General features: G+C 42.9%; 1 protein-coding gene across 5 annotated transcripts in view; it reads right to left on the bottom strand.

The window, feature by feature from the left end:
* TEX11 (testis expressed 11) overlaps positions 1-26,576 on the bottom strand; it is a 43,405-nt gene that overhangs the window by 4,880 nt on the left and 11,949 nt on the right. For 2 of the 5 annotated variants that reach the window (XM_082207385.1, XM_082207388.1), the window contains 18 exons: positions 26,402-26,482; positions 26,178-26,297; positions 25,832-25,912; positions 25,587-25,672; positions 23,788-23,845; positions 23,572-23,667; positions 22,554-22,635; positions 21,979-22,057; positions 21,321-21,472; positions 20,386-20,471; positions 19,112-19,249; positions 16,374-16,476; positions 14,275-14,390; positions 10,179-10,264; positions 5,844-5,897; positions 4,282-4,322; positions 4,024-4,110; positions 3,180-3,250 (listed from right to left, as the gene is read on the bottom strand). In XM_082207385.1, coding sequence (XP_082063511.1) covers positions 3,180-3,250; positions 4,024-4,110; positions 4,282-4,322; positions 5,844-5,897; positions 10,179-10,264; positions 14,275-14,390; positions 16,374-16,476; positions 19,112-19,249; positions 20,386-20,471; positions 21,321-21,472; positions 21,979-22,057; positions 22,554-22,635; positions 23,572-23,667; positions 23,788-23,845; positions 25,587-25,672; positions 25,832-25,912; positions 26,178-26,297; positions 26,402-26,482 — 1,617 coding nt within the window. The remainder of the gene's footprint in view (positions 1-3,179; positions 3,251-4,023; positions 4,111-4,281; positions 4,323-5,843; positions 5,898-10,178; positions 10,265-14,274; positions 14,391-16,373; positions 16,477-19,111; positions 19,250-20,385; positions 20,472-21,320; positions 21,473-21,978; positions 22,058-22,553; positions 22,636-23,571; positions 23,668-23,787; positions 23,846-25,586; positions 25,673-25,831; positions 25,913-26,177; positions 26,298-26,401; positions 26,483-26,576) is intronic. The other 3 variants (XM_082207386.1, XM_082207389.1, XM_082207387.1) reach the window with 2 other exon arrangements.

Raw genomic sequence — 26,576 nt, 5'->3', positions numbered from 1 at the left:
TTTCCCTCCCTCTCTCCCTCCACACTGCAGAGCCCAAGTCTTCTACCTCTCTGCTCCCGCCAAATCTGATCCTCCTAGGTTCCTATGAAAGGCCTGGACAGAAGCAATAGGAGCTCTGGAGTGCAAAGTGCTTGAGGGGCATGCCCAAGCCCTTTCGGGTATTTACTGCAGCATTCATCTTCAAAGCTCACAACCAACTGTTGATGTTCTGAGCGAAACTGAAAATAGTTCAGCTAGCCCTTGTTTACATGGTGACAAAGAAAGCCTTCTAACAGTATCTTTCATGTTAAACATGGAAATCAAGGCAGGAAACCAAGCCTTATGAGGAGCGCTTGAAGGAGCTGGGTATGTTTAGCCTGCAAGAGAGGAGACTGGGAGGAGATATGGTAGCCATCTTCAAATATCTTAAGGGCTGCCACAGGGGCAAGCTTGTTTTCTCCTGCTCTGGAGGGTAGGACTCGAATCTATGGCTTCAAGTTTCAAGAAAGGAGATTCTGACTAAAAATTCAGGAAAAACTTTCTGACAGTAAGAGCTGTTTGGCAGTGGAAGAGGTGAGAGGTGGCGGGCTCTCCTTCACGGGAGGCTTTTGAACAGAGGCTGGGTGGCCTTCTGTCCTGGAGGCTTGAGCTGAGATTCCGGCATTGCAGGGGGGCTGGACTCTACAATTCTATGAAACATGTCTTGCTCCTGCCATAATAAGATCTTCCACCTCTTAGCCACAGGCAGTAGGCAGAGTTCCACTAAAGCACAGATAGGATGTTGAAGCAACTTGGTAAAAGGAAACTTGGTGATATTCCCACATTCTGTGGGGGAGAAGGCTCTGGGGTAATGTCACATGGTCAGTGAATGCTGCCCTAGGGAGGCTGAACTAACCTGGAACAGTTTCTCAAAGGTTAAGCCAGATGATCCACTTATTCCCTGGGAAACCCCCTTCTTCTGAACTCACTTTCAAAACAGGGTCTACTGATCTGAACAAATTCTCTCAAATTTGCAACATTTACCACCATCATGATAATCATTAATTGGGATGTTTGTGGTTTCCCCTAAACTTACCAGCCCATCCTAGCATCTCAACTATAGCCTGAAAGACTCTGAATGTTGCAGTGAAGATCACGCCTAGCAACCCACCTTTCTGAAATACATACTGTTACAAAGGTTGCAGCATGCCACCCCCAATCTGCCAAGTGGTAGCAAGGCTCCAGGGGGTTCTAGCTGCTCAGGCAGGGCAGTGTTTTCATTTAGAAACCTATGTGTCTTTAGGAAACATGGTTTATTGGGCATGTATTTACACCTCGGTCTACACTGGAGAGTTTAGGACATTAATCTCAAGAGGGGATCAATAAATAATAATTATAAGTATACCCCGCCCACCTGGCAGGGTTTCCCCAGCCACTCTGGGTGGCTCCCAAGAGATTAAAAACAGAATAAAACATCAAACATTAAAAACTTCCCTAAACAAGATGGTTCTGCCCTGCATGACCTCTGTCCAGAGTTCTGGCTCCACCCTTCTCCTTCCCAAATACACTTTCGAGAGAGAAAACCGAAGCCTTGTGTAAAACAACACCTTTTTCCTGTGGGCACAGCGTGCCTGCTCCCCTCTTTTCCTATGCCATAGAAGCTGAAATCCTAAATTTTTCTCTGGCCACAGTAACCCTGGGAACTCTCCCCTCTGTCCAATGCAGAAAGTATCTTGCCCTGGTGGTGGTTTCACTAATGAGCCACTATTTCTTAATAGCTACCCTCAACCAGCCTTGCCAGCATGGGCTAAGTCCAGAAATATCCACGTTTGGCAGAGTTTACTTACTCTAGCTTTCACTGATTCTACCAAAATCTATGATGATACACAAGTCCTCTACTCGGAAGCTGTTGGAACAAACCATTAAACTTATTTGGCAGCACTTATGTGCATTTAACCTGTGCTATTTCAACCATATACCAAGCCAGCAAGAGCTTCAAAGTTCACCCTGGGTATACTTGGGGATACCCAACACAAAAATAACTTTCAAGCTCACTGCTTTGCTGGGGGCGGGGGGGGGGGGCAAGGCTCACTCAGTGTACCAGCTCTGGGATGCTCTTGCGAGATCTTGCAGGGCAATCCAAGTTCCTGCTAGATCTCATGCAAACATCCCAAGGCTTTCAGAGATGGTGAGCTGAGATGACCTTGCCTGGCAAGCAAGGTGGAGAATTTAAGAGCTCTTTCAGTGCTGGGTCCACCTGGGTTACTGTGTATGCGTGGACCCTTTGGAACTGAACCCCCATGTAAAATGTGAGCAAACTGTTCAGAACTGCATCTGACCACAACTGAAAAAAGGATTTTTGGATTTGGATTCCAAGTGGATTTGCCAGATGGCTGGGATACTCTTGTCTGCCTGCTGCCCACACTGCTATAGCTCAACACGTTCCTTTACACTTCAACAGGACACAGCAACCTGACTTCACCAAAAGCTTCTCTACCTTAAATAGATCTCTGCTGGCAGTAAATCACAAGGCTGCTTCTACATCTACTGAATCCCCAGCTAACCAATATTTATTAGTGTTATCATCATCATCATCATTGTTATTTATTATTACAATTTATTACCCACCCTTCACCCTAAGGTCCCATGGCAGGTTGCACCAATTGGAACAACAACATGAGCATTAAAACACAATATTAAGCAATATTAAAAACAGTTTAAAACAAAATTGCAAAAAATAAGCTAGGTCCTAAAAATAAACGTCTAAGTGTCAAAACCCAGGGCGAAAAGGTTAAAGCAATCCTCAGAATGGAACAGAAGTGATTTTGATTTCCACCCCAGGCCACTAAGTTTAAACACAGTTGGCTCAACAAAATATTTTCCTATTAACAATTCCAGGTTGACATACTGAGTATTAGTGAAAGCTGTACAGTAGGACTTAAAGCTGGTAGGGCCTCTTCTCCCTATGTGATAGAGTTAATTATGGCTCAGTAAAATCAGTAACAGATTTGCAGCAATGGCAAACTTGCCAAATCACAGTAATCAACTGTTAGCTTTCTGGGACCCGGTTCAGTAACATGGCACACAATACATGACTGACACACTCAAATCTGGGAAGTACCAAGTGACATGCTCCGAAGAGCATTTTGTTTGCGGACTCTCGCTGAGCTGAAAATAAGACCATTCATTGCAGCACACAGAATGTTGGCAGAAGCACATACCTTGAATGAAATTAGAAATAAATCCTTTGTTAGTCTCAGGCAGCCCCCCGACATGGTAGCAAAGATCCAAGCTTAGAGAGCAAGTAAGAAAGAACAGGATTTAAAACACACCACAAAAATCAACAACTCTGCTTTATCTCTTCTGACAGGTTAAGCAGGCTCAGTATTAACTTCAAATATGATGTGACATGCATTTAGGATCAACTGGAAACAACTAGTAGTTTGGCATCAATATCTTATTTCAATAGGTGATCATTTTGTCAATTAAAACATTTGTGCCACAAAACAAGATTCTGACTATAAGCAAAAAACTCCACAGAGACCCCTTCAACTATATTGTTGCTATACAACCTATGTTGCCTTTCCCCCTTTTTGGTCTTTTTGAATCCCTCACTTCTACTGTGGAATTAATGTTCATGTGGCAAAAAGGTCATGTAAATCAGTTGCCATGAGTAACTGCTGAGCAAAATCACCTGGGTGCACACCTTAAATGTGCAAGAAAACCCACACCGTTCATTGTATGTAAGCAACAGATTTACTGCAATCTGTCATTGCTGTTCCTTATTTTTTGGTGACTGAAAGGGAGAGTTGTGACCCCTTTAAATGTATTTTATTTTCATTTTAAGTATCTGCCCCCAGAGGGAACTGTGATGCCTTTTGGTTAATGATAAGCTAAGTTTGGCTAAGACCACATCAGCAAAATCTTCCCACCCTATTCTCCTTAGCTTATAACCTTGTTGCTCTAAGTCTAGGATTTGGCCTCTAAACTGTTAAGAGAAGTGAGGGGAATTTCAATTCATCCCAGAAGGAGCTGCTTCCATGAAACCCTAAGACTACCACTTACCAGTCTTCCTGAACCATTGAACTTCACTGACTCTTGTTTCAAATGTCGTCATGTCCTTTCCGAATTCTTCATCATATCTATAGTATGCTGGAGCAGGAATATGCAAAATGATAAAGGAACTGGGACTTTAAAAAAATAATCTAAGCAAGCTTCTGTCATGGAATTGAACTAAACAAGATGTCTTTTTCCACCAGCACCCCAAATTATTTTGCACTTGCTAAGTGAGTGAGAAGTGCTATAACATAGCAAGCTACATACCTGCAGTCAAGTATTTTAGAAGGTTCTCCAAATCAGACGTTCTAAAAATGAAGTAGGGGAGGAAGTTATCCAAACTTGCTCTAAACAGTGCAATTAAGAGATAAAATGTGATATTGGACCTAATGTGAAGGCTCATTTTCGACAAGGAATGTCAGGTGCTTCTCTCTCCCACTTGCTCCATTAAGCAGGTCCTTATACAATTAAGTATCTTGACCTCAACTGGGAGAACAAGCTCACTCTAGTTTCAGAGAGGCAAACTGAAAATGCAAAAGCACATACCAGGAAAGAGCGGCCTAACGAGGGGAACAAAAGCCAATAAAAGGCAAAATAGAGGAGAAGGAAAAACCTCTAAACATAAAAATTTGAACAATGCTCCCACAGAATAGAAAAGCCAGAAAACAATTTAGCCCTGTGCCATCTTAACAGTGCAGACTAGAGTCCTTGAGATGCCAAATCTGCAGCCTAGAACAACAACAAACTCCTAGGGCAGGTAAGGTCCCGTCCATTCCCTGAAGTAAACAAACTTTCACAGTAGGTCCAATGTCACATCTTCCTGCAAGGAGGAGTGGATTCTTGAATGTGGTACTGAAAAGCTTACCAGACAGGCACCCATCTACTGAGACAGTGTAGGACTTGCCTGCTGAAGGAAGCCTCAGCAGATGCATGCACCCAGTTTTTAACGGGGCTTGACTGCCGAACCTTGGGAGCAACACTCCCATAACCTCCCTCAGGGGCTGCAGTCAGGGAGACAGCTCCCCCAGCCTCCCCAACAGAGAAATCTGCTGGAAAATGGAAGGCTACCAGGCCTCATAGCAGGCTGGGCCATCCTTCTCAGTAGATACGCTCTCACAAAGTATCCAGAAAACTTTATTTCTCCTTAACCAACAAGAATGACAGAAACCTTCTGTCATCCGACCTGCATAGGGAGTTAGGCAGGAAAGAACTGGAATGAGGTTGCCCTACAAATCAAGGAAAAGAGATCTAACAAACATAAGGACCCAGCCTCTTTCTCCAGTTCAACCAAAAGCTCTTTTCTTTCCTGGTCCCCCCAAGTCGCCTCTTCGTTCAAAATCCTCCTGTGGTTTGTGGGTTCTTCATCTAATCCTCTAAGCAGCCCAGTCCTGGCCTAGTGGATCAAGTGGCAGGAGGGACAGCCCATTTGAGGATCCCCTCCTCCCTTCAGGAAAATGTACTTTCTCGCAAAGTTCACCTCTCACTGTTAGGAAAATGGTGAAGAACTGCAAATGCATTAACAGTTCATATTACTGCATCTTCCCAACATCCTTGAGGAGCGCTGCAGTTACTGTAACTGCACAGGTGGAGAGCAAAGGCTGACAAACAGTGCCTTTGCTACTATCACTCCTCATCCGGAGTCCATGGCTGAGATGAAATTTTGAGTCCAGGTCCAAAAGGCAATACAACAGCAGAACTTCGAACTAATTCTCTTTTACTGGATTCTATCTTTACTTTGCAAATCAGTTCAAGCTGGTCACCTAACCTTCTTCACCTACACATTGTGCAAAGTGAGTAACAACAACTGGTAAGAATGAAGTGCAACTCACATTTCTTCTCCAGTCTTCCCATTGATTTTGTACATTATAAGTGGAACCAAACACCTGTAGGCAAAATAAATTACAGCAAATTATTCTTAGTAATCCTATTGACTCGAAGCATCAGCCTGCCCTCTGGAAAGGCCATGCCACCTCCATGCATCTCATCGTTATCATTTAATCTGCAATTCTGGGGTGCAGTCATACAGAAGATCCACTGCCTGAGCTCTAGGATTTGATGGAAGGTTTGAAACTATATTATGAGGTGTCCTGTCTTTGCTGGTTGCGGGATTTGATTTTGTTGAAAAATACAGATTTATTAGATCTGGAAGGACATGATAATAGGTTTGGGTGGCATGCATATTTATGGTATTATAATAATAATAATAATAATAATAATAATAATAATAATAATAATAATTTATTATTTATACCCCGCCCATCTGACTGAGTTTCCCCAGCCTCTGGGCGGCTTCCAATAGAGTGTTAAAAACAATACCGCATTAAATATTAAAAATGAAAGTACACAAAGGATTCCTCAACCACGTGATAAGGAAACCAATCCACAAGGTATGGGATAGATACAAAAACTTATTAGAGCGAAGAACACCATGGTGGCTCTCCCCACTGGAAGCAATTTCAGTTAAAAAAGTAAACATGAAAGGGTATTGGGCCACCCATAAAGAATTGCTGATAGAGGCAGATGGCCAATTAAAATTGAATAAGAGGAATATTAACAGATTGGCTACAGTATTACCAATTAAACAACGTTTTTAAAGTAGATTTTTAAAAAGAGGATTTATTACAGAAAGATCAAGATCTGAAAGTGATCTGCTGGAAAATAAGGTGAAAATATTATCAAAAATGTACAAACTATTGTTGGAATGGCATACAAAAGATGAAGACGTTAAGGCAGTGATGATACACTGTGCTAGAGATTTTGGGTATAAATATTCAGCTTTTATCTTGGGAATAGTTATGGAAAGAGGAAATAAAAATTACTTCATGCTGTTTGTTGGAAGAAAATTATACAGTGGTGCCTCGCAAGACGAAATGAATCTGTTCCGCGAGTCTCTTTGTCTTGTGGTTTTTTCGTCTTGCGAAGCAGGGCTGTTAGCGGTTTAGCGGCTATTAGCAGCTTAGCGGCTATTAACGGCTTAATGGCTTAACGGCTATTAACGGCTTAGCGGCTTTAAGAAAAAGGAAACAAACTCGCAAGAACTCGCAGGACGTTTCATCTTGCGAAGCAAGCCCATAGGGAAATTCGTCTTGCGAAGCGACTCAAAAAACGCAAAACCCTTTCGTCTAGCGAGTTTTTCATCTTGCGAGGCATTCGTCTTGCAGGGCACCACTGTATGAAAATGATGTACTATTGGTACATAACCAAGAAAGATTGCAAAAATGTATAAAACCAAATCAAATATGTGTTGGAAATGTACAGAGAGAGAAGGTACATTTTGCCATATGTGGTGGTCATGTCATAAGGTAAAAGACTTATCAGAAATGATTTATAATGAATTACCGTATTTTTTGCTCTATAAGACTCACTTTTTCCCTCCTAAAATGTAAGGAGAAATGTGTGTGCGTCTTATGGAGTGAATGCAGGCTGCGCAGCTATCCCAGAAGCCAGAACAGCAAGAGGGATTGTTGCTTTCGCTGCGCAGCGATCCCTCTTGCTGTTCTGGCTTCTGGGATTCAGATTCCCCCCCCCCCTTGTTTTCCTCCTCCAAAAACTAGGTGCGTCTTGTGATCTGGTGCGTCTTATAGAGCGAAAAATACGGTAAATGTTTAAAAATACATTAAGAAACCAGAAGCCATCCTTTTAGGTTTAATAGGTGAAGAAATACCAAGAGAAGACAAAAGACTTTTTTATGTATGCAACGGCGGCAGCGAGAATGTTACTAGCCCAAAAATGGAAAGAAGAAGAATTACCTACAAAGGAAGAATGGCAAATGAAATTGATGGAATACGCAGAAATGGAGAAATTGACAGGGAAGATCAGAAACCAAGAGGATCAAGTATTTGTCAAAGACTGGAGTAAATTTGTAGTTTACTTAAAAAACCATTGTAAACAGTTAAAATCATTGGGAGCATTGAAATTACATTTGTAATGTGAAATTGATTGTGAAAACTAGGGGTATACAATAGTTGGATAAAGCTTAAGATGCAGAAAACTTAAACTTTTAATATATGAACCCATGGGAGGGAGGGGATGAAGTCTGAAGGTTCAGAGAACCTTGAAATTTGATGTTTGAATTGGTGAGAGATAAGGCATTTAAAAATGTGAAAACCTAATAAAGAATGTTTAAATATTAAAAAAGGATTTGATGCTAACCTGCTAACATCGGCAGAATATGACATATGCTACCAGCATAACTGATCTGCTGGCAGAGCTTTCCCAATATACTGGAAGAATGTTCCAGTGGTGGAATGGCTGAAACATGTCAAGAAATGCGGGTGGGAGAAGGTAGCGCAGGGAGGAGCACACCCATGCCATAGCCTGCACCTTTTCTATCCATGACCCCTATTCAACAGTGGAACCTTTTAGCCCTCATTGCAGTAAATGCCCATCCCATCAGCTAAATGAGAAGGAGGGGTTTAAAAATAACCACGCAGAGTTTAGCATATGGGGAAGCTCACCTATGAAGGTGACCCGAAAACTACAGCTGATCCAGAATGTGGAAGCTGTACTGGTGACTGGGAGTGGCTGCCGAGACCATGTAACACCGGTCCTGAAAGACCTATATTGGCTCCCTGTACTTTTCCGAGCACAATTTAAAGTGTTGGTGGACAACCTTTAAAGCCCTAAATCACCTCTGGCCCGTAAACTTGAAGGAGCATCTCCAACACCACTTTAAGCCCAGATGCTGAGGTCCAGCACTGAGGGCCTTCTGGCGGTTCCCTCACTGCAAGAACTGAAGCTACGGGGAACCAGGCGGAGGGCCTTCTTGGTGGTGGCATCTTCCCTGTTGAATGTCCTCCCATCAGATGTCAAGGAGAAAAGTAACTATATAACTTTTAGAAGACATCTGAAGGCAGCCCTGCAAGGGGAAGCCTTTTAATGTGTAATGTTTTATTATGTTTTTATATATGTTGCAAGCCGCTCATAGTGGCTGGGTCAACCCTGTCAGATGGGCGGGGTACCAACCAACCAGCAAATTATTATTATTATTATTATTATTATTACTACTACTACTACAGCCCACTCAATCACGCAGCATGCTACTGCCAGTATATAAACCCCAGACAGGGAGACCAGAATTCAAGAGGTCCACTGAGGTGACTCAGCTGAGAGGGCTTATATCACAGGGCTGTATCTTCCTAGCCTCATGCTGTAAACACTTAGGTGCTCACATGGAACAATTCTGTAATAGGTAGGCATGGAGAAAGGGTACTTCACACACAAAGGGAGCACTTTGCGAGAAAACAACCTGGCCTCCCATCGCACAGGGGAATTTGAGCACTTTGCTAACCATTATGTGCCTAGGCTCCTAAGAGGTACTTCACCTCAGGGCTCCAGAACACAGAAACACAACACCAGGCTCTGTTTCAGCAACTAGGAATGCCAGGGCAGAGCACCTACATAAGCGTATAAGGGAAGGCAGAATGCATCCTGTAGGGCATAACTTCTGCAACTGTCCCCTCATCTCTCCCCCTTCCACATATTCCATATGTTTCTACCCTACTTGCCTATGGTTCAGACACTCCCCCCCCCCCCATTAGCAGGCAGCGGTACCTTTAAACTGTTGCTATTACGTGGTTATTTGCGTTTTCTGATAAGTGTTTTCCCCTTTTCGCCCAGGCTGAGCGTGCATTGGATTTGGTGGCCTTTTGGACAACGTAGCATCACGGTTATCTCTGGTCCCAGAGTAATATAAGTATGAGGTTGCTTGGTAAGAAGAGGCTGAGCATCTCTTCCCTGTTCAACTCCAGTGGGGCCCATTGGGACTCCTCGGGTGCAAGGCAGGGAGCCCAAGGCAATGACAGCCCAAGCCACCCCTTCCTTAGTTGTAAGAAGGCCGGTGAGGGCCGGGGTCAGGCTGAAGTGGATGGAGCCGTGGCCCACTGGCCCTAGCAGACTAGCTCCACTGGTGGAAGTGTTCATCTAATGGCAAACATCAGCAGTAAGCCTCCAGGAACCAACAGGCACACATTCAGAAGAACAAGAATCAGGGATATCTTTTAAGAATTGAATTCCTATCTGGGACACAAGTAAGGAATTTTAGCTATGAATCAGGACTGAGGGTTTTTCCACTCGGGCAACAACACTGGATCTATTGCATTTCAAATACTAAGAACATTTTAATGACAAAGGAAGTTAGTATAGTTCTGTATTTTGTTACTCACTTAAAATCTGCAGCTATTAATCCACAGTCATCCAAGTGCAGAGATAAACACTCCAAGGCCTTTATAGCTGCACAATGTTGCCTATTCTGCAGGTGGAGAATGACGTTAGTTAATCAGTGATATAACATATAAAGATAAAGAACATGTATCATTAGTTTGGTGTTACGCATAGCTTAAATACAAAAAAAAATTTTTCCCCTGTTTTGCCATGTCAAACAGCTGTCAGGTTACAAGAACCCCCAAATCATGGGGGACATTTCAATCAAAAGTACCGTATTTTTCATCCTATAGGGCGAAAAAAATTTCCACCCCAGGCGCGGGGCTGGGGCGGGGAAAGCCTGAGCTTCCCCCGACCCCAGAACAGGCTGCTATCCGTAAGCCTAGGTAGCCCGGCGGGAAGTCGCGCCAGTCTCCCCAGGCTTGCGGATATCTGCACGAAGTCACGCTGGGCTCCCACGGCTTGCAGATAGCTGCGCGAAGCTCAAAGCCTGGGGCATGCTGAGTTCAGCGCACCCCAGGCTTCAGGATGCAGGCAGCTCTCCGCAAGCCTTGGGAGAGCTGCGCGACTTCGCACAGCTCTCCCACGGCTTGCGGAGAGCTGCACGAAGCACGAAGCCTGCAGGCAGCTCTTGGCAAGCCGTGGGAGAGCTGCGCGAAGTCGCGCCAGGCTCCCACGGCTTGCGGATAGCTTCAGCAAAAGCCTGCATTCGCCCCATAGGACGCACACACATTTCCCCCTTCATTTTTGGAGGGGGGAAAAGTGCGTCCTATAGGGTCGAAAATACGGTATAAAACACAGAATGGAAGCCAGAATTCATTTAATACAAGCTGAAATGTGAGAAACTACAATATATCACATCAGACGGCAGGAGACTGGACTACTCCATTCGTTCTTTTGGAGGTCAGCTCCATTTGAAGCCTCCATCCATCCAAAGGCAGGCAGGCAGGCAGGCAGGCAGGCTTTCTGCCAGAAAGCAGCAGAAAGAGAGATGGGAAGCAGGGAGTTCTCTGCCAAATCTGCTGAGGGACCCTGGCCACAGCCACATAGTTTAAAGCACATGGCATAAAATATAGCTAATTATCACACAGAGTAACCCACTCAAATGAATGAGCAGAGCTAAGTTAAGCCCGTAAATTTCAGTGGATCTTCTCTGAGCAAAACTTAGTTGCATACTACCTATCACTTACTGCAATAAATTCCGGGAACTGCATTTTACCCTTCACACCGCTACAATTCCCAGGACCCTGACAAACGACCGTTCCCAGGATTCCTTGAGGGAGGCCATGTGCTTTAAACATATGATGCAAACATGATCCAGCTGTATTTGCCCCCCGCCCTCCTGGGATGCTTCTGTTCCAACTGCTTGTTATAACTTTAAAAACTGGATTTTTATTCTGTTTATTAAATCTGTACACTGCCCTTCATCTGCGGATCTCAGGGCAGTTCAAAACAAGCACAAAATATATAATAAAAACAAGAACAAAAAACCAACCAACCAACCTACTCATCTTCTTTTTTGGTGTCATATCTTTCAGATTGTGAGCAGGAACTGTTTTTTCTTATTATTATTCATCTTATATAAGCCACTCTAGGTGCCTTTTCGGCTGAACATCAGGATAAAAATGTTTTTAAACAACATCTTCATTGAACATATTTTAATTGAACCACCTCTTAACTGGAAGAGGAGTAATGAGATAGAAAATAACAGTAGGTGGCTGAATTCATTTTAAAAGGTTAAAAGTATCTCCATATTCATAAAAAACACATTTATGTTCCGGGCAGCTGTAGGCTATGACAAAAGCCTTTAAGTAGCCGCAATGCAACAACTCTCATCTTTTGGAAACTGCAAGAGCCCCGGGTGGAGGAGACAGGATAGCTAGACAAAGGCTGCCACCTTAAATACACTTGCTGGAGACTGAACGCAGGTGGGACTTGTTTCTCAACAAGCACCTGAGAATGCCACTCTTAAGACTGCATTAGACATGCTGGTTTAGAAGTGAATTCTTCTCATGTTTTATTTTCACTTTTTTCCTGCAAACAGTTTTTCTAAGCAACGGGATACAAAAGCAGCTTTGGTTGAAGGAAAAAAACACACAAGCAAACACCGATCCAAGGACAGCCAACTTTCATCCCCCCCTCCCCATAAAGATGTATTTGGTAGCAAGGAACAAAGCCCACTTCTGCTGAACTGCACCACACAATTGCAGACTGGAAATGAAGCAGCTGGTTTCTGAACTAACAGGTGGAAAGTTTCCAGGTTAGGGAGTGCACCTGCGGACTGCTGGGTGTTACCAGAGCTCCTTTCAGGGCATAAAAAGGAACAGATGGCTTGCCACCATTTTTAACTGAGGATGTGGAAGGAAGTGCCACAGCTCAGTGGTGGAGCAACTGCTCTGAGCTCAGCTTCAGTTCTCAGCATCTGCAGGTAAAGGCTACCTGAAAACTCTGGAAAGCCATTGCTGGTCAGTGAGGATAGACAACACTGAATTAGATTGGCCAATAGTCTGAGTTTGTGTAAATGCAACTTCCTAAGTGAATGCAAGTACCGTACTTTCCCGTATATAAGACGGGTTTTTTTTACTCTAAAATAATGTTTAAAAATGGGGGTCATCTTATACACGGATAGTGCATGGGGGGGACTGGTGATTGGTTGCAGCCATGAGCAGAGCAAGAACTTGTCAGTGGCGATTTGGTGGGTGATTGGTTGCTGCTGCAAGGGCTGCTTTGGATTGGCTGCTGCTGCTGTAATTGGGCGTGCAATTGCTGACTGCTGTTGGCTTCAGCGATGTGAGCGATTGTCAGCATTTGTCAGTTGAGTTAGTGATTTTCGGCATCCCCCCCCCCATTTTCTTAAATTTGAGTCCCCCAAAATAGGGGGCATCTTATACACTGGAGCATCTTATACACAGAAAAATATGGTACTTGCTGGGCATTCACATACAATCAAATGAATTTGCTGTCACAGTGCAAGACTGGAGTACCATAAATTCAAACATAGCAGAAATGAAATGTCTTGGCACAGTCTCTGGTAAGCAAAAGCAATTAAAAGTTCATCAAGTAAGGTCCTCTTATAAGGGCCACAGTCCCTGGAAGTTCATTTAAATGACTGCCTGGGGCAGAGCTTTACAGGTGGTGGCACCCACACTTTGTAAATACATTACCCCCATGAAACTAGGATGGTGGCAACAACCTGCTCTTTCATGAGCCTCCTGAAGACTTCTTAAAAGAAAAGAAAAGAAAAGAAAAGAATCAACAGGCTTTGTCCGGATAGCATTGCTGGAAATTGTCTATGCTGATCTCACAGACACAAGTTAACTCTGCCTTAACTCTGTATTTTAGTTTTATCTTATCTCTCTTTGTACACTACTGCAAAATTTTCATATGGTGGGAGGTGTATAAAACAAACAAAAAGATGCCCGTGTTACAGGGGATTGGACTAGATGACCCTTGTGGTCCCTTCCAATGCTACAATTCTGCAATCTAGGTAGCGCTGGGAGAGACATGGTTTTTTTGGTTTTTATGGAAGCCGCCCAGAGTGGCTGGGGAGGCCCAGCCAGATGGGCGGGGTATAAATAATAAATTATTATTATTATTATTATTAATGTAGGATGCTGCCTTATGCTGAGTCAGACTATTGGCCCATTGACCTCAATCTTGCCTATGCAGGTTGGCAGTGGCTCTCCAGGATTTCAGGCGCCCCAAACTTCAGGTGCCATTGCAGATTGAGCCAGGGACCTTCTGAATACAAAGCAGACACTCTGAGCTATGGCCGTCCCCAGGATATGTTAGTCTGTTTTGTGTACCTGATCTCAAGCAACCATGGAAGTATTTATTAAACCCATTTAATCTTGTAAGTGGGAGCTCTCCCACAGAAGTGAAAGGGGTCAAATGCCACACACTGATTTATGTGTGCATGCACACCAGCAAGGGCTACTAAGAACAAAGCCAGAGAAAGAAAACCAAATTTTCTAGACCCAATGCATTTCTCTGCAAAGTAGACCTGCGGAAGTTTAATAAAGAAAGACAAGATGCAGGTGCTTCACTTATACGAAAATCAGGATAGAAGCCCCCCAACTTTTTTTCTTTTTTTTTTACCTCTAAAGCAAACTGGGCAGCTAATTTCAGGAGGTTAGCCAAGCTTTGTTCTGACATCCAGGTCGTTGAGTCTGGGTCCGTTACGGCCCTTTCCATTTCATCAATTGCATGGGAAGCTTAAAAAAATGAAGAAGAAGGTGGAGGTGAGAGAACAGGGAAGACATTAATGATAGGCTGTATTAGTTCATACAAGAGTGGTTGTGCTTTCTCAGATCAGCAGCTGATTGTTCAAGGCATACAGGTGTCCTATCCTGAGGCAACAAAGTGCTCCTATAGTTGTGAAAGTAATTGGCTTGTCTGTCCACTGTGCTCATTACTATGGTTACTAAACCCCTAATCTGATCCCTTCAAAGGCCAGGCCTTCCATTTTTTTGCCAAATAATCCACAGATGGAGTGTGTTTAGCTCTATATGTATAACCAAAAGCAAGGACAAACCAGGACAGATCTGCATACGCTGAGCTATATGCATAGATGCAACCCATAGAAATAACAACTCTAATGTAACTGGAGATATCATGCATCTCACTACAGCACAGAGGACAGTGAGGTGAGCTCAGCAACGTCCAGGGGTAAACAGGCAGATCCACACCACATGTTTCAAGTACCTTCAACACACATTTGAAGCACATGACTTCAACCCAAAAATTCTGGGAACTGCAGCTTTCTCCTCATGGGGTATAATTCCCGGCACCTTTAACAAACCACAGTTCTCAGCAGGGCTTTTTTCAGCTGGAACTCACTGGAACTCAGTTCCATCACCTCTCAAGTGGGCACTGTTGCCCATTATAGGAAAACAAGGGAAGCACTCATGGTGAGTTCTGACATCTCCTTTTCTAGAAAAATAGCACTCGTTCTCAAGATGATATTATGGCCTTGGCTTTTGTAACGTGATTCTACTGTATGAACCAGCATGTTAAGAGCTTGGATATTCCTCACTCCGAAAAATTTCTCTGAGTGGCTTGCTAGTCGAATCAGTTTGGAGACTGTAGTAAGTGTAAAAGTTCTCAAAAAAGCAACTCTCATCCTTACACAAAGAAACAAACTTGGATTTAACATGGTATATTTGAAATTCCAAAATATACCATCCTGATTCCGAATAACTGTGGTCAAAACCACCGATGGTATACACACATAGGGATAATAGTTACAGTTAGCATTCATATAAATACTCCCAATAACTGCAACCAGGAAAGAAGCATGCTATCAATATAGGAAACCCTTATCTAATCATGACTATGTATCTCTTTTCTAAGGTAAGAGAGAGTTACTGGCATTCCCAGATGAGTGTCACTGACCGTGGCACTCAAAACAGAGAGCCAGTATGGTGCTGCAGTCATACAGTGATGTAATAGGACCTGGGAGACCTATAAAATGGGAAGAGGAAGAATCATGTAGGCTACCTTGAGCTCCTTAGAGGATATAAAGGGGATATAAATGCAGTAAGTGAGTCATAAAAACACACAATCTTGAAACCTCTGTAGCCCCCTTATCATTCTGCTAGATGACATGTTCTGACGTAACAGATTCCAAAGCCTCAGATCTCGTCACTATAATTGCCAGTGAATTCTGTCCCTCTGTAACATCAAGAATGCTAAGTCAAGTTGCTCGAGCATGCTATTATTCCATGAGATAATGTTGGGCAATCCCACTCACACTGACCATTCACTACTTCATTGCTAGGATGTGACATGGGCCTGTCTCTCTCCCCTTTAAGATGCTCTAGGTTTCAATTTCCATAGGCTCAAATCCACACTGTAAAAAGTGGGTGGTTGTGGCTTCACTACACCTGTTTGGCAGTCCTACATAGAAGGGAGGCAGAAAGCAGAGTTTCCTCTGCGTAACTTGCATACCCTTTTCAACAACAGAAATCTATTCCTGTAGAAGGCGGTATTGTTACAAATACAGCTGTGGACAAGGATAGAGAAGACAACGAGACAGCTTGCTGAAGTTAGAAGCTGTAATGTTTAATGAGTTTAAGGACAGAAAACTACAGAACCCAAAGTTCCCTACCCACTTTTACCTCTAAGTCCTCCTGGGCAAGATAGGAAATCCCAAAGCAGAAAATATAACTAAATATTCCACCACCTTCTGTTTTTACCTGCTGCCTCGTCGTTCTCCAAGATGGCAATTTTATAGAAATAAAAATAAGTGAATATGCAGTTGGGATGATGCCTCTCTGCTTCCTTCAATGCCTCCTTGGCCTGCAGACAGAGGGATTAGCAGGATTGCTATTAAGTATTAAAGCAAGGACAACTAACAACAATTAAACACACAGGATGCACAGAACACATTGATATTATTTACATCATTTCACAGAGAACTTAGGCCAAGAGCCACCAGCCTGGCATCCAGGAAGTCTTCTAGTGGTGGCCCTGGGCAGGTGCCCCAGGTTTCGAGCTTTCTTTTCTTTTCTTTTTATTTTTTAAGTCTCTAGCCCTCCTAGAAAGAAAGTTAGGCAGCAAAAAGTGCATGTCTCTTCCAAGTGATTTCTGTGAAATGAAAATGGTGTGTGGCTACCTCGTATATCTTTCCTGGCCCTGAGGAAATGTTTCCTGTTGCAGGGGATTGGACTAGATTACCCTCAGAGTCTCTTCCAACACTACAAGTATGATCCTATATTAGGCAGCACCAGTATCCGGGAGGGTGGGTGTCATCTACATAATAAGGACTAGCATGACATGGTTGACATCTAATAGTAAACATAAGGTTGTCTCTCTAATTTTGTATCATATGACAAAAGCAGTCATTTTGTGTTATGCCACGCCTCCTTTGTGGTAGCCATTTTGTGACTGGCACCCCGTACGCTCTCAAAATTCAAAATGTGCCCATATATTTGAAGCTGTTGGCAACCCTTGACTTGGGGGTTCAAAAACCAAAGGGAAAAACTATTATCATCATGAGGTTAGATTAACCGTGCAAGACAAAAAACTTACTGTTCTGTTGCTTCATTTAGGGTTACCTTTAGCCAGTTTTTGTTGTTGTTGTTAATAATAATATAACAAATAAATTTTAACTGTGCACAGTTTGAATGCATACATATGGCAAAAGTCTGTTACGTAGTATGAAATAATTAATAATATTTAGATTGGGCATGCCTGCTCAGTACAAAATCCCATTGAATTTATTAAAATGTGTCACTGCAGGCTTGCAGTTACTGGTCGAGGTTGAATTCTCATGTTGATAGGCATGGCTCTGAATAACTTGGGGTCCAGGATATCTTAAAAACCACCTGAGCCCTGATATTCCAGCCTGATAATTGAAGTCATCTAGGGCAGCACTGTTAAGTTGTCTCCCATGTTACAGAGGCCCAGCTGGCCTCATTCAGAAGTTGGGCATTTTGTCTCGCAAGTTCTATGCTAAAATATCTCTTGAGCAGCCAAGCCAGCTGCCTGAGTGATTGCTTTGTGTTGTTACTATGTTGCTATATACTGTCCTGATGTTTGGCAAGAGGGTGGCATGTAAATACTTTTGCAAATAAATAGAACAAGAGCGCAATCCAATGCTGTGCTGTGCACTGTGGGTTTCTAGCAAAAGGGGCTGACTCAGCTGCTGCAACTATGCAGGTGAAAAGAACAAGCAGGACATGAGAGCTTCCTATTAGAGGCTTTTGAGGTGGGGAGATGAATTGGAACCACGTGAGGAAGGGCCATGGACACAGCCTTGTTTCCTGAGTAGTCAAGTGCAAGTTTGCGACCACAGGTGAGGGTCGGAGGATGCCAAGAGCTTCTATGAGCAAGGCAGAACTGGCTGCAGCAGTTGCCTGGGCTGCAAATGATGTTCCTTTAGGTGTTTGCAGTATAGCCTTCTGTGCCTTTGCAACAGACCACATGGGTGATAGAACCATAGCTTCAGCTATCAACTACCAAACGAATATATGCAAGGAGAAACCTCATTTTTCAGATGAATTAATGTTAAACTGTAATAACCTAAACACAAGGAGGAATTTGGACAAGTACCCTTCCCTCTCTGAAGGCAAATGATTTCCATCACTGGGTGGTGATGACAAGACATGCAAAACTTGATTGCAGCCCTTGCTCCTAACAACCTTTTGTTGGGCTGGCATAACATACATCTCCAACATTAAATTAATAAAGAAAAAACATCCTTCTTGCGGGATGGGTTTTAATAGATAGGAGAGGATATATTAACTGCAATTTATCTCTTAGGGCACCCACGTGTGTGTGGGATGAAGAGAGTTTAAAAGTCCCACCCTTAGCAGCGAAATTAAAGGAATTGGCTGTCAGGCCTTCTTTTAATTAAGTCCAGCTGTGAAGCGAGCCGACTTCCTCTTTTCGTTTACCCCCCTTAAAAAAGAAATCAGACAACTGGAAGCTGCCTTAAAATATGATATACTTACTCATAGTCTTGCACTGGTTCTCAGCTACAGCAGCAGTAAAATACATATATTTACAGTAAAAGCAGTCTCAGGCATACTGCCTGGTCTGGAGCAAGTGGACATCTGTCCTCCTGCATAGCTGGTCAAAGAGCGGGATGGGGGAGTGGGGAAATACATCTTTGACTGTTCCCACTCAAGAGAGGAAGGGAAATGACGCCACGCACTCTACTAATTGCATTTCTATGGTCTGAGCGCCTGCCAATCAGCCACACAGCTCTGTGGCAGTCAGCCCCTAATCTTACTATGTAGCAAGAATAAGCAATGTTAGGTTTGGCTGCTACATCTCCCACATTTCGAAAGGAAGATTTGCCCGTACCCCCACCCCACAAAACACCCCAGGCCTGCTAATATTAAACAGAAGCAAATTTTAAGACTTTCCATAAGCTCATGGAGAAGGTTAAATTGGAAAAAAACATCAGCACCTGAGGCTGGAGAAATACCTTGAGAGGCTCTTTCAAGCGAAGAAAGCAAGCAGCTATATTCCTTTCCAAACATGCAATATTCTTCTCTATTTGTCTGCCTGAGCAGAGTTTGAATGAGTAAGTGTACCACTCAAGGGCTTCATAATACTTTTCTTCCTAGAAAATAAGCATTGTGTCTTAAACTGATTGTATTCTGTGAGTTCCAAGCTCATGGGTTGTGAACAAGTATGCAGTTGTTCTGTTCTTCATCAACAGGAGGTTGGAGTGCATGGTGACTTCTCAAAGCCAAGCGGGCTAGGATAACACTGATTATTTAGATCTCAGAGTTGAGGAACCACCTGCATTTTGAAAGGTATGTACTGCAATCCAGCACAACAATCCTTGCTGAAAACCACTATCACAGCCCTTGAAAAATACTGGCTTAGGAACCTCGAGTTGAAAAAAATGAAAGAGGCTGCATTTTATTTCATTTCATAACCAGTCCATGTCTGCTAAACTTATTCCTGTGCCTGTTTATTTTGAAAGCTCAGATACCCAAAATATTGGCAAAGTGCAAGGTGAGTGGGAAGGTGTTCCAAAGGAATGCTACATTCACGTTTCAACCCACAGACTGCTTGCATTCACCATACATAACCACATGTGGTAGTCAACTAATAATAATAATAATATTAATTTATATCCTGCCCTCCCTGGCCAGAACTGGGCTCAGGGCAGCTAACATCAAAAATATATAATACATTAAGACATAAAATTCAGCAATCGACTGAAATACAGCTTAAAATTGGATTAAAATCAAAATAAGATCAGATGGCTACCCGCAAATTATAACTATAACTATAGGGGTTGGGAACCTTAAGTACTCACCAGGCTCAGCTATTTGTACGAGCCAGTGAGAAGAGTTAGAGAGGCCACCTGTATGCAGGGTCTGTAAAAGGAGAGGGGTCAGACTGAGCCCTGACCAAAGGCCTGGCAGAACAGCTCCGTCTTGCAGGCCCTGCGGAAAGTCCGGCAGGGCCCTGGTCTCTTGCAACAGAGCGTTCCACCAGAAAAGGCCCTGGCTCTGGTAGAGGCCAGTCTAACCTCCTTGAGGCCCGGGACCTCCAAGATGTTATTGTTTGTGGACCATAAGGTCCTCCACAGGGCATACCAGGAGAGGCGGTCCTGTAGGTACAAGAATCCCAGATCGAATACAGCTTTAAAGGTTAGAACCAGCACCTTAAACCTGACCCTGTATTCCACTGGGAGCCAGTGCAAGAAGAAAACAAGAAGAAAAACTTTGCATGGCTCCAAACCTTATAGTACTTGGTAGCTCTCTCCCACAGAACATGGTGTAGGTGATCCAGTGTTTCAGGACGCAGAAACTTTCCTTGGTTGTGGTCTGAGGAGACAAAGTTCAGCACTTCACCAATTTTAGAGCATCAAACATATTTGCAAGGACAGGAGCAAAGTGCACTCTATTAAAAATCCTCAAAGCCAAACTAAAATGTGACCTTATCTAAAGCTGGACTCCTGGCATCTTACATAAAGCCTGGTTCTAAGAATGCTCAATCAAAGTTAAGTCCTACCTGTTACTTTCACCCAAGCAAATATGCTTAAGATAATCTTAAGGGCAATATATCCTGAACCAGTGTGGCCCATTCCTGACAGGACAGCCAGGGAAGAGGAGGACGACAGCGGGTCAGGGATTCAAAACCACCTTCCTCTGCCCCACTTTCCCCACAAACCCACCAGCTTACATTTGTCTAGAAGCCTAGGTCATTGTTAATAACTGGTCAGAGACAGAAACTAACTGGCCTTAACTGTTATCATATGGAGCTGCTGAAATTGATTTGTGGGCTCCCAGTTCCCGAAGTTCCTATATCTTGAACTGGAATGGCATGTGGGATGGCAAAAAGGAAGCAGCTGCCTGGGGGCTGCAACAAGGGGAAGGGGACCATTACTGAGCCTGAAGCCCCTTAAGGACCACCTGATCCCTTATACTCCCCTTCAGTCACTGAAATCCTCTGATGGGACACTTCTGGGGGTTGGCCTTCATCAGGGACTGAGCGTTTAGTGTGCAGGCCCTGCCCTGTAAAACTCCCTGCCAGTAGATGTTTGGCAGAAACCACCCCTTGCCTTCTCTCAGATACCTCTTAAAAACTGCCCCTTTTAGACAGGCCTGACCAATATGATTTTTTCTTTTTACTGAGTTACCACCAAGGAGCATCAAAAGAAAACTGGCACAGACCTGCAATAACACCTTCAATTATATTTTGGGCAAGCGACTCATTCGTTGTCTGTATCAGGAGTTCAATCTGAAGAAGACTGATTTTGCCAAAATCCGGGAATCCTTTAAATCTCTCAGCAAGTGAGTCCAAAAAGTCTAGCGCGATGGTCTGCCTAGATATGCAAAGAACATGCAAACAGGTTGGGCATATGGACTGCCAGTCACTGGCAACAAGAAAGGCAGGTAGCATTCATGAATTGAGTTTCCAATAGCAAAAGAACCTAGATTCCTATCCACCCACATTGCCCTCTAAAGGGAGAAAATTTCAGTCACTCTCTGATGCTCTCACACCAAAAGCTTCATGAAACACTGCCACCCTGACAACAGACCGTTTAGAACTGCATACACCAAATGTATGTACACCTGCAATAATACTAATTGCAGGCCTCAATCTGCTCACCCAAACATCTCTCCAAAACGGTTTGGGCACCTAAATGTGCCCAGATGAAAGAGCCATTGCCCCTTTATTTTCTCATCATTCCCAATACTCCTGTAATTTTTCTCTTAAGGAATTCTACCATGACAAGCCATGTCATAATTTGAGTTCCTTTGTCTTCCTTAGCGTCTAGTCTGCTTGATGAAAAACTACTACTGGTCAGGATCCCTTAGATAGCTGTACCTCTCATGCTCCAGAAGCAGTTTTGCTACATCCACAAAAAAGTCTAGGGTGAACCCATGACGCAGAAGTTCATCAATAGCTGGAGAGGGAAGGAAGTGGGAAGGTTAGTGTGTCACTGAAAGCAAAGGGTGGAGAGGAAGATAAAATCAGACAAACAGAAACATCAATATTGTTCAGGTTTTGATTTCCAAGTGCTAATCACAGAATCCAGATAGACAGGATTGTAGCTGATTTGATTAACTTGGGTGGGGTCTCAGAAAATACTGAATGTGCATAGTATAAAAACAAATATCCCTCCAAATCTATGAAAATGGCACTGAAGAAGGAAAATATTCACTTGGGTAAATATGGACTGAGAGTGCAAGCACATGTACTGTAAACAGCCATTTTTCTACTTTGCAGTTCATACTCTTTGTTAAAAACAGAAGAGGCTCATCAACTAAAACACCGTGCAGTATAAAATGAAGTTGCCTCTGTTGCCATAGATAAAACAGTCCTGGCACTTTCCCTCACAACTCAACCTTCCTTTACAGGCTTGATGCCACATGTGACTTATTTTGAACCAAGGATGGTACCTGCGCCAAGTTCTGCCTCTAGCACATCACCTTTCAGGAGAATCCTAATTTTCAAGAACAAACCAGCTGGATGCAAATCTTCCTGTAAATCAAGAGATCAAGACATTATTTTGACAGCCAAACTATTCTTCACCATATTCAGGATATTTTTAACTGGCTGCTGTCAGAGCTTAGCTTATTCATAACTCTGAAAGAATGTCAAGGCCCTCTCATCAGCACTCCCCAAAATATATATTCTAAATAATCTCCTAGAATAATTTTAAACATCCTTAGCAACAAGTCAGCCAGCACTGCGATTATAATTTCTCATCCCAGAGCCTCAAAACATATTCTTTATTTTTTTCAGAATTCTCATATGGAGAGTGGGAGAGGAGGAATTGCCTCTTTACTGTCTCCAATATCCCGTCTTCTTCTGAGATAGCAGAGACCCCAGGAGTATCAGCTGCCCGTCACACCAAAGATCATTTAAAGGGGTGAAGGAGGATGCTGTTCGCTCTCTGCATTCACACCATACATTAAAAACACCTGACTTCCCCCAAAAAATCCTGGGAACTGAAGTTTACCCCTACAAAGTTTACCCCTATGTTCCTGCTAAAATCATACAGCCATAATGGTTCAATATAACATAACTCTTAGGGTCAGTGACAAAATTTTCATTAAGATCAAACAATGTTCACAATGAAGTATACAAGCTTTCAAGTTACAGAGGACTCTTCTGCAGACTACCCAGGAGGGGAGTCAATGGAAAAACGAATGCTTCCAAATGTAAGTTTAATGGTGAACCCTTGTTTGCAGGTTGTTTGAGTCATAAGGTGAAGATAGAACAAAATTTTGTTTCAGACTGAAATGTAGAGTTTAGTGATAAAAGCAAAGAGGCTTGGGGAAAAGATACTGTTTCTGGAGTAGCTCCACTGACTGCAGCACTTAACTCTCAGCAGAAACAAATCCAATCCATATGCTTAGAGCACAAGCAACTCACTCAGTCCCATGTCTTTCAAACAGCTGTTTGCTCCCTCACCTCATTAGCCATGGTGACAGCCACAAGAGCTTTGTGTTCGTGACCTCTAATCCCCGAATCCAGATAGACATTACTTAGTAACCGCAGTACTTTAGCCTACAATTAAAAATAAATGAATATATAAGCTCAAAAGGCTGGCATAAATGAATCCGTTCTAACCCCAAAGGAAAACGGATTCCTCCATTGGGCTACATGTGGTTTACAAAGATTTCTCACCTGCATTGCTTTTCCATTGGAGTATTTCCTATCCATCTTTCCAATTTCGTAACTCTGGCTGTTGAAAAGGGGGAAACCGACAACAGACTAGCTGATTATTCATAGCATAGAAAAGACCCACTTGGCTATATTCACAGGAAATAGCATACTGTGTAAGAATAACTATATCCCGTCCACGGTACCAATTTTTCTCTTATTGTTTTACATGAAATGTTCCACAGTGAAGAAATTATACTGTAGATTATCCACTGCAAAGATGGTGAATTCAATGGGGTGTCATTTACTAATTGCCTGAAGATTCCCCAATGCTCTGAGTGGTAGGTGGTCCTCCTCTCCATGGAGGGCTCTTCAGTCATAGACCCATCTCCCCAATTTTGCTATCTGCTCCATCTTAAAAGTCCTCCATGAAATTTTAGTTGAAAGAAAAATCTAGGGCCCATGTATGAATAATCAGCTCACACGAAAGTGTTCAAGTCTTATTTCAAATGGCAAATTTGAAGCTGGCTGTCTACTCATAAATGAATATTGTCAGGAATAAGTGTCCTAGCCTGTCCCTGCCATCTCAAGGGACAAGTTAGAGCCTAGGTCAGCAAACGTACCAGCAAATAAGCAACCTAGTCAGCTGCTTAAAATCCAACATGAATTATATTTTGGGACAAGATGGGATTCAAGATTGTTCACCTCTTCCTCTACCAGAAATAAATTCATGATGGAGCTTTTCTGTGAACACTGTTTACTTTAAAAGATGTACAGTGGAACCTCATGTTACGGACAGGATCCATTCCGGGTTCCACACAGAACTGACGCAAGCCGAAATGCCGCGTCTGCGCACGCATGCGGCACAATTTAGCGCTGCTGCACATGCATGAGCGACAAAACCTGGAAGTAACTCATTCTGGTACTTCAGGGTTGCCGCGGGGCGCAACATGAAAACACGTAACCTGAAGCAGATGCAACATGAAGTGTGACTGTACTAGTGTAATCCCCTGTTCACTGGCCATGACAGGTCATGCGTTCCTCAACTTTGGTCTAATGTCTGCTTCCTTTAAGAAAAAAGCAGCTTTGGGAGGGTTCAATCTGGAGTGCAGCAGCAGAAGGAAAGAGTTGCTGTACCCTCTCGGGTCACTGCTTCTCTTCATCAAACCACCCAAGCTGCTGTCTCCACCTTCCAAATGCATGCTAACTTCCCTTGGAAAAATGCTCTCACAAGACTAGATTTTCTGAAATTGCAAACAACTTTTTAAACCACTAGATGGTGCCAAACGACACAATTCAAACCAACGCTTGTTTGCCTTTGGTATATCCGAGACAGGACATTCTATCTCTATAGCCTAGAAAAAAAGAAGAAGAAAATGCCTGCTTGTCCTTTTTGGGAGGAAAGGGCAGCATATGCTATCTACAGGTACCTTCTGTTGCAACATTTTAACGCTTGCGGAAACCATTTCTATTCAGTCAGGCTTATGCAGGTGGTTCAGAAGGCATGTTTCAATAAAAATTTATGATGTTAAGATTTAAATGGTTTTTAAGTGGTACCTCAGGTTACAGACGCTTCAGGTTACAGACTCTGCTAACCCAGAAACAGTACCTCGGGTTAAGAACTTTGCTTCAGGATGAGAACAGGATTCGCGTGGCAGCAGCAACGGGAGGCCCCATTCAGCTTAAGAACGGACCTCCAGAGCAAATTAAGTTCTTAACCTGAGGTGCCACTGTAAATCGTTCCAATTATTTAATCAATAGTGGTACATAAATATTTTTTATAAATATATACTGAATAAGCAAAAGACTACTCATGGAATTACCAGAGCCAAAAGGAGCTCTCTTCATATCTCTTCTGTGTGTATCCTTCCACACCAAAGTTATAGCACAGGCGGGAGAGGTAACAGGTCTGCAAATATACAAAACAAATGTACTGCTGTGTTAAAAGGCCAAGATGTGTGTGGAATAGTTGAAACATTTCCCCTAATTTTCAGTGAAGCACCACTGCAACAGAATAGAGTACAAATGCATTAAAAACTATTATAAAGACAGTCTCACGGATACTCACCTTTTGTGGCAGGCTCATCAGGAAGTTTTTGCACTGAAGAACACATGTGACTGCTTTCTGATGATTTCCTTCAGCAACTGCCTGAGAAAGCAAAAGAACAGGCCAGTAAACTGCCAGGTTGTGCCACAGGTCAATTTTAAATTGATGTTTCAAAATTCTAGAAAACTATGTTTGTATTGGAAACACGTTCACAGAAAGAGTGTGTCAAGTTCTATGAATTAAAAATGTTGGAAGCCAGTGAACTGCAGAAAGCACATCATATGAACAATACGAAGGAAGACAACACTCATTACATTGCCATAGCACTACCACAGCAGCTTGGCATTTATTTTTTGCACCAACGTACCGATTCAGCCTGGAAAGAGATAATTTTGAACATGCCCCTCTCTATATCAGATTTGTGTTCACAAATATCAGTCTCTCTAGGACTCCTCTTTTTCAGCAGAGCGTACAGTTGTTTCAGACTCTGCAAAATGAAGCAGGTAATATGCTTAAAAACAACCAACAAACCATGGTATTTGCTAAAAACACACCAAAAAAACATTATTGCACAGGAAGGCACAAACTTACATCCAAAGCAATCTCAAAAAATTCATTGGCAAGATCAGATTTTCCAACATTCGCATAGCCTTTCCCAGTCTTTGTAGCCATCTGGATCATAAAATAAATTCGTAAGTTTAAAACAAAACATGGACATTGGCCTCTATGGAATCCTACAAAACCAGTACATATTTTCAATAGAATA

Source organism: Podarcis vaucheri, assembly GCF_965113315.1.
Source record: "Podarcis vaucheri genome assembly, chromosome: Z".
Classification (NCBI taxonomy): Eukaryota; Metazoa; Chordata; class Lepidosauria; order Squamata; family Lacertidae; genus Podarcis; species Podarcis vaucheri.
This window is presented reverse-complemented; position numbering and strand designations above follow the sequence as displayed.